Source organism: Mesoplodon densirostris, chromosome 16 (assembly GCF_025265405.1).
Source record: "Mesoplodon densirostris isolate mMesDen1 chromosome 16, mMesDen1 primary haplotype, whole genome shotgun sequence".
NCBI lineage: Eukaryota > Metazoa > Chordata > Mammalia > Artiodactyla > Ziphiidae > Mesoplodon > Mesoplodon densirostris.
Window position 1 is genome coordinate 37024701 of NC_082676.1, and position 7592 is coordinate 37032292.

Genomic DNA, 7592 nt, shown 5'->3' on the forward strand with positions numbered 1-7592 from the left:
TAGAAGTCCTTTCCTCCCTGCCCCCAGCCCTGGCATCAGATCCACAGGGCCCAGAGCCAGGACCCTCTGCCCCCCTAGAAGCGGGGCTGGCAGGGCCCACCCTACTTTAGCCCCCAACACCTCTCAATCTTGGCCTCCTTGGAGATGTGGGATTATACTTGCCCTGGGAAGACAAGCCCTGGTCTGAGGAAGCCCTACCCTCTCTGATATACAGACTTGCTAAAGATACAGTGGTACTTCGATTTCACTGCTTGAACCCACGACGCTGTTACAGTCCACCCTCCGCCCCTACACAGCCCCTCCCAATTCACCCCCATCTAGTTACTGTGCCACACCCCAGAGGTCACTTTCTTCTTTTATTGGGAAGCAGACACAGGGCACACAGGGTGGGAAGCAGCCCGACGCCTCCCCGTGAAACCCAGGACGATGGTGGCCAGAGTCAGGGACACCACAGTGGCCAGGCCTAAGCCCAGCATCACCGAGTGGGGAGAGGAGGTGGACCCTTCCACACCGTGGTCTCTAGTCTTCCCCAGGAAGATCAGTGGCCCCACTGTGACATCTGCTTCTTCTGTCACTGAAAGACAAGACATTCAAGGGTCACCCTAGTCCCTACAACAGGAGTCAGGTTAGGGGTTTGGGGTTGCTCAGTGGGTTCTAGACCAGTAGGTTTAGTTCTAACAGCTGCATTATTCTCCCACACCCTTGATTATGTGTTATGACTCCAAGATGACTGCAGAATGGCCCCAGCCGACAGCAGGGTGAGGGCTTGGGGCCTCTCCCACTTAGCCCCAAAATGGCATCCCCCTAGGGGTAAGCAGCCTTAAATGGGGAACAAGTGTCACCCTAGAGTGACATCCGGTGCCCTAGACCGAGGGGAGGGCAATAGACCTGGGGCCCTCTGGAGACCTACCATGCCTGCGACTGCGGGGAACAGACTGTCCCTCCAGGTGGCGCAGCCCCCTGGAACGGCCTGATACGCCACAGTGCCCCTTGTTACAGCATCGACAGATATCAACAGGGCCTTCTAGCGGGGACCATCTGAGAGGGAAAGACAAGGGTCAGACGGCTATGCAGTCTGCAGGAAGCGGTTTGCTGATAGTAGTACCTTGGGGGAATCAACAGGAGCGTGGCCAGTTTGCTACCCTGGTTATGTCCAATCTGGTCTCCTCACCTATTGGAGGACTTGCTGAAGGAACAGGCCTTGCTTATTTGGTCCGGGACTTGGTCAACCGGAGTGACCTTCAGGTGGCAGGTGATATATATCTGGAAATAAGAGCAGCTGTTACGAGGTAGAGTTCTAGGCAGTGCAGTGACTAGTAAGCCAGCTCTTCTATAACCATTAACCCTTGAGGGGGAGGGGAAGCCCACTTTAGAGATGGGATAGTGCAGGCTCAGAGGTTAACTCGCCTCAAACTTCAGAGCAAGTTACAAATTGGATTCTAAATCGGAACCATCACCTTTATTCCTCTGGTCTTTCCCATACTTTTCCAATCACTCAGCATGCCTAAGCCCCGGGACCCATTAAGTCAGAACCTCAGAGACAGGAAATCAAATCCAAAGGGGCCAAAATCCCACCCGACCAGCTGGAGTGGGGGGAATTTTGACAAAACCAGAGCTCAGGTCAGCCTGCATCCTTTTGGAAGAAGTCCCCACAGTCAGAGGTCCCCCTTCTTACTTCAGGGTCTCAACACACACATGCACACACACCCCAAGTCCTGCAAAGAAACCAAGGTGCCACCACCTTTCCTAAAGCCTTCTGCAGAACCACAGACCTTGGCCACCACCTAGTGGCCAAGCGTGCCTGCAGGGTAACCGTTTCGGAAACTTGAACCAGCCAGGTTGCACTTCTGGCTGCCTACCTTCTATCTGCACACACACCCCAGCCCCCTTACCAAAGAAGGGTTTCCGGGTCCCTTAGTGTTCCTATTACAGGAAGGAACTGCTTTGACCCTCAGCTTCTTCCCAGAACATATTGCTGATGCTAACTGGGGCCTCAGATCCCAGGGTGGTTCCTCGTTAGCTTTCTCCCTTGTGCCATAGCTGCTATCAGCCAAGCCACCCGCCCACCTTTGAGGGAGAGCCCTCCGAGAGCTCAAGACTGCCTTCCATTGATCAGGATGGTCCTCTGGTCTTAGTCACCCCCACCCCATCCCTGGAGAGGCAGATGCCGGCTCAAGAGTCACCCATGCTGATGGCCACCACCTGTGTGAAGCCTCATCCCCTCCTTCCTCACCCCTGGACCACCTGTGAGGTCGACTTCCTACCCCAACCAGGATCTTCTACCCTAGGACCCCCAGGGTCACCGATCTGGGCACTGTCACCCTTCCCGAGTCTGTTTTCTTTTATCCCCAGCCCCATTCGCCCCAGGACCTGCCATCAGAAAGCTCCAGGACATCTCCCAGTAGCTTCACTTGTGCCCTTCCTTCTGTCTGTCTACCATCCGTGGCAGATGACTTCTGTTCTCCGAACAGAACTTCCGGGTGAGGTGAGGTAGCATCGGCAAAGCCTAAACATTCACCCCGCTCGACCCTCCACGCCAGCCACGCGAGCCTCCGGTGTGGCGGTTTGTAAACCTAGCTGCGTGTTAGACGCGCCAGGGAGCTGAAATGGCTTCTGATGCATTTCTAAATAAAGAGACTAGTGGCTAGGTATGGGGAGATACTAACGGTAGAACCTAGATGGTAGGTACATAGCTGTTTGCTGTGAAATTCTTTTGGCTTTACTTTTGAAGATTTTAAGAAACTGGTAAAGTTGATGCCAGGCCCCACCTCAGTTAAATGAAAACAGATGGGATGTATCAGTATTTTGATGATCCTTAGGTGGTTAGTACAGAGCCACGGCTGAAAATCCTTGCTTTAGTCACTAATCCTTCCTGACCAGCTATTCCAAATTTCACATCCTCCCAATCCTATCTCAGGAAACTTGTTTAAAAACTTCTTGATTTTCGTTTGTAAGATTCTACCAGCACTTTCTGGCTAGAGGCCAGTCCTAACTGTGCTTCCTGCCCAGCCATCAGGAGTGATCCACATTTTAGCTCCCTCCCCCCTCTGCCACCCTTAGTGTCAAGTTGAGCTTCCTAGCTTAGTGGTTCTCAAAGGGTGGACCCCAGAGCAGCAGCATCACCAGAACCTGGAAACTTATTAGGAATGCAGATTTCAGGCTCCACTCCAAACCTTCTGAACCAAACCCTGGGTGGGGGGCCCAGTGGTCTCTTTCAACAAGCTCTCCAGGTGATACTGATGCACTCAGGTTTCAAAAAGTCACAGGTCTAGCCTATGATCAAGTTCGAGAGGCTACCTAGCATGAAAAGTTCTAACCTGCTTCCTTTGCCCTTCTAGAAAGCCTCCAGGAAGGCTGACACCTGCTCTTATTAAGTCCTTTACTCAACCCACCTGGGTTCTGGCCCTGCTGACCTTGGTGGGGACCAGGTCAGTGACTTGGTCATCAGACGCTGCATTGTTGGTGCTCATCCGATGTGAGCTGTCAGCTAGGTCTCCTGCGTTCCTATTCTCCTAGTTTGTTCTGTTTCCAGGATCCCTGAATTTCTCCATCCTTCACGGATTTCCTACCGGTCTCTTAGGGCCTGTGCCTTCCCAAAGATCTCACTAGAGCCCATGGCTTTATCTACTTGACAACTTACTAGGATAGGGCAGAACTATCAAATCACTGCTTAAGGGGACAGCTAGTGAGTGACCACACCGGCTAGTAAGCCTGGTCAGCCTGACCCTGTGAGTTCAGCCTTATTCCAGGCTCTTAAGCCATTACCGTGTTTCTGGAGTCATTAGCAAAGTGGAACACATCCACTGTAAACTGGAGGGTCTCTGGTCTGGGTCTGGGTGCTTTGAAAGCAGAGGAGGCATCGGTGAGACCGTCCACGAGACAACTTTAAAGAGAACAAGTGAAACACAGTTAAAGATTGAGGAGGGTGACACAGGTCGTGTTGCACAAGTGTTCCCTAGAGAGGTAGCCCAGCCTTACCCGTGGAAGTCCACGATGGTGTGATAAGGGGAGGTGTTCCAGTCCGGTGTCAGCGTGGCCACACAGTGGTCCACGAACACTCGCAGAGGCACATGGCTGCCAGTGTGGACTTGGGCCTGGAGGTGGGCTCTGTCTCCCAGCTGGAAGGTGGGCGTCGTCTTCTCGGCGCTCCAGTTCTCTGCAAGGAAAGGCCAGGGTGAGGGTCTGCCAGAGCGCCCCCTGCTGGCTGCCCCCCTCCCAGCTCTCCTTGCTCACCCTCCATCAGGCGCAGAGAGAAAACCATCTTCTCCTCCGAGAACATCGTGGTCCTGAAGGGCACCCAGGTGGGCAGGATGGCCCAGCTGCTCACGTTGCCCTGCCTGGGAAGAGAACAGCAGCTGTCCACACCTGACCCGGGGCTCCAGGTCCCTGGGCTGCAGCCCCTACTAGTGACACACTGCCCTCCTCTGGGGTGTGTACGGCTCTGCCCAGATGTGTCTGCCCACTGTCCGAGGCCCCCCTCTCCAGGATCTCGTTCTGGGAAGCCCTTGCACACATGCCTCATCCCTTGTTTCCTCGTGGTATCAACACCCTCTCCCCTCCCAGATGGGAGGGCAGGGTTCAAGGTCTTTGCACTCGGCCCAGCACAGGGCCAGGTGTTGTAGTTATAAACCAGTCGCCCTGTCCTCCCACCTCAATGCCCCAGTTCACAGGCACATGCTTCACGCTGGGACCTCCCCACCCTCGCTCAGCCACTGCGGGAAAGCCAGAGGGAGAGAGCAGGTTGTGATGGCCAAAGTCAGAGCCTGGAACCCACCCCTGCGCTATTGAAAGACCACTTCTGAACTCTGAGGGGCCAGTGGCCGGGCAGCCTCGCAGCTTCCACCAAGAGGCAGCTGTGGCCCAGACCCATTTCAGAGGCTCAGAGCAGAGGGAGCAGGCCCTCCATTCCCACCAGGACTGGGGGCAGCGACCACAGCCCGAGCACCTCGCCCTCCTCACAGCTAGAGGCCTGCCAGGAGGCTGACGTGCTTGCGGAGGGACCTCTGCGCCAGGGGCAGCAACAGGCCCATCCCACACGGACCTGGGGTAGCGGCACTCGATGGGGACCTCCGCGCGGTTAGTCCTCAGGATGGACAGGTTTCCCACAGGGCGGGGGTTATGGAACAGAAAGGTGCTGTACACCAGGGCGTCGTCGGTCACCTGAGGGAAAGGGGAGGGGTTAACTCTCCCAGCATCACCTGCCCTGATGTGCCCAGCCAGGGGCAGGAGGGCCGGCTGCTGGAGGTGGAGAGAACACAGGCCCTGGGCTCAAAGCCTGCTCTGCCGCTGACCCGTGGGAGAGCCTGGACAGGCACCCCCTTCGCACCTCTTTTCACCCCAAAATGGTGACATGACCAGAGACATCGGGTGTGTGCTCCCTTCTCAGACTGCTGCCCTCACCCCACCCTAACACACACACACACTTCCTTTTCCAGGAGAGGCCAAGAAAGCCTCCAGGAAGAGGCGAGAAACTTCCAGGAATTTTAACTCACTGCTACAGCAGTTACTACCTAACTCGCCCTCCCTCTTCTGACTTATTCTCAAGCCCATTTCACAGAAGGGGAAGCTGGTTTTTAGTGGTTGCCTGAGGCCAGAAGAGCACAAGCAGGTGGTGCTGCTGGGGCAATTTGCAGTACCCGCCCCCCACCCCCAGCCCCCCAGTGAACGGCTGCCTGGCCCTGCCTTCCGCCCGCTCAAACTTCAGGGGAGAATCCTAACTGTCTATCAGCGAGGGCCCCAGGTGGAGCGGCTGCATATACATGGGGCCCAGTGCAAAGTGAAAACGTGGGGCTCCCTGTTCAAAAGGAAAGAATTTCAGGACAGCAGAGCATCACTAAACCAAGTGTGGGCCCCAAGAACCGGCACAGGTGGCGTTCCCAGGAAGCCGCCCCGGCCCCGCAGGATTCTCATCTGGCGAGACTGGGCAACACTGTCCTGGGGAGAGGTGTCATCAGGCTGTGCTCCACGGTGGAGTCAGCTGGGGATCTTAAAGCTACTGATGTCTGTCCCCACCTCCATTCCGATTTAAGGTGGGCTGTGGGAATCAGGAGTTTTAACTACTCCCCAGGTGATTCTAATGCCCCAAGGCTGGGAGTTACTAAATTAGGATCATTCCTTAACTCCTACAGCTCCGGCCTCCCCACGCTCTCCCCAGGGAAACAAGGCCCAGAAGGCTTCAAGGATAGCCCTGGGCACCACACTGAGACCAGAGCCCCAGAGAAGGACTCCGGGGGCTGATGGTGCTCCAAGGCCAGGTGGGCAGGGGGGCATGACAGAGGGGAGGACAGGCTCTCTGAGCGGGAGCAGAAGTCGGTCCAGGGAATCGTGCACCAGCTGGGCCCGGTCTGGCCCTGCCTTGCTGAAAGGCCCCTCCTCTAGTCTGAGGCTCTGCCCCTCCCCCCTCTCCTTGGGAGGCATCTGGCCCGAATATTACTCAGCTCTCTTCCTGTACACGCCCCCTACTTGATACCGCTCCTATGGGACCCACTTTGAGCCTCTTCAACACAGATGAACAGGATGCCCTTTGCCCCCTCCCTCAACATCACTTTTAGTTCAAGGCTTCAAAGCCATTAAACATGGATGAGGGATGCCAAAATTCTGGTGTTTTTTTCTTCTGTGATGACTTCTGAGATTTCAGAGGTGTCAAAGTTCATCTCTTCCATACAAATTTCTAGGGCCCCTCACAAGTGCTGGGCTACCCACAGGGGATCCTATCACACCCTCCTCCCCTACATTGGCTGCATCTCTCCTGGATGCCCTCCAGGGGTTCAAAAATCCTCAGGAATCGGAGAGGGGGTGCCCAGTCTGGCCCAAAGTGCACTGCCATCTCTGGACTGCACCCCACCTCCTCAGCTTAGGCAACTAGAGGCAGGAACTCTCCCGCATCCCCATACCACTGAGGCCCAGCTTCAGGCCTCAACTGCTCCACCCACCCTACCCAACAAATGAAAGGAATTCACCCCAGCCCCGCCTGACACCGGCTCGGCATCCACACTCCCCATCACCGGCCCCCTCCCATGTCATCCCACTGAGGCCAGGGCTGCCGAGGGGGCCCAAGCCTCACCTGCACACTGTTGCCACAGGCGTGCAGCCCAACCTCAAACCTGACCACGGTATCCGTGTCCATAGAGAACAGCGGCTCACAGCTGTCAGGGCCCAGGGTAAGGTCTGCAGGCCTGATGAGCTTCCCGGTGCCAAAGAGGTCTTTGCTGACAGTAACCACCATATGGTCCTCCTGACACTCCACCATCACGGCAGGTAGCTTCGATGGCATGAGATGTTGGGATTCATCATGCCAGATGGGCTGGGGGTTGCACAACTCCAGACTCCCCCAGAGCAGAAAGCAGACAAACAGCCTATAGCTCAGCCCCATGGTGCCTACGAAGTCGCTCCCACTGGTAACTCCTAGGCAGGCACCACCCCGCTATCTTATAGCCCGGATGATGGTTACTCACACCTGAGCTCCCAGTTACCTCCCTTCCCCAGCCAATCCAGTGGGCTAGGCCTCTGCTGCTCAAAGTGGCTGCTGGTCCTGCAGCATCGGCATCACCTGGGAGTTTGTTAGAAATGCAGACTCTGGGACTTCCCTGGCT

The 7592-nt window shown here is 55.9% G+C and overlaps 1 protein-coding gene across 1 annotated transcript; it reads right to left on the reverse strand.

The window, feature by feature from the left end:
- Positions 1 to 356: 356 nt before the first annotated feature.
- ZP3 (zona pellucida glycoprotein 3) lies at positions 357 to 7372 on the reverse strand. Its single transcript, XM_060078371.1, has 8 exons — positions 7064 to 7372; positions 5042 to 5160; positions 4234 to 4337; positions 3979 to 4156; positions 3766 to 3883; positions 1172 to 1263; positions 911 to 1038; positions 357 to 574 (listed from the first exon to the last, which is right to left on the reverse strand). Exons 1-8 carry the CDS (start codon positions 7370 to 7372, stop codon positions 357 to 359), a joined length of 1266 nt encoding a protein of 421 aa, XP_059934354.1.
- Positions 7373 to 7592: the final 220 nt, after the last annotated feature.

Excerpts from the sequence above, each read along its gene's own strand:
- ZP3 (XM_060078371.1), bottom strand. The coding sequence starts at position 7,372 with ATGGGGCTGAGCTATAGGCTGTTTGTCTGCTTTCTGCTCTGGGGGAGT. Across the intron at positions 5,161-7,063 it reads CCTGTGGCAACAGTGTGCAG|GTGACCGACGACGCCCTGGT; the intron begins GTGAGGCTTGGG and ends CCTTTCCCTCAG. Across the intron at positions 3,884-3,978 it reads ACCATCGTGGACTTCCACGG|TTGTCTCGTGGACGGTCTCA; the intron begins GTAAGGCTGGGC and ends TTCTCTTTAAAG.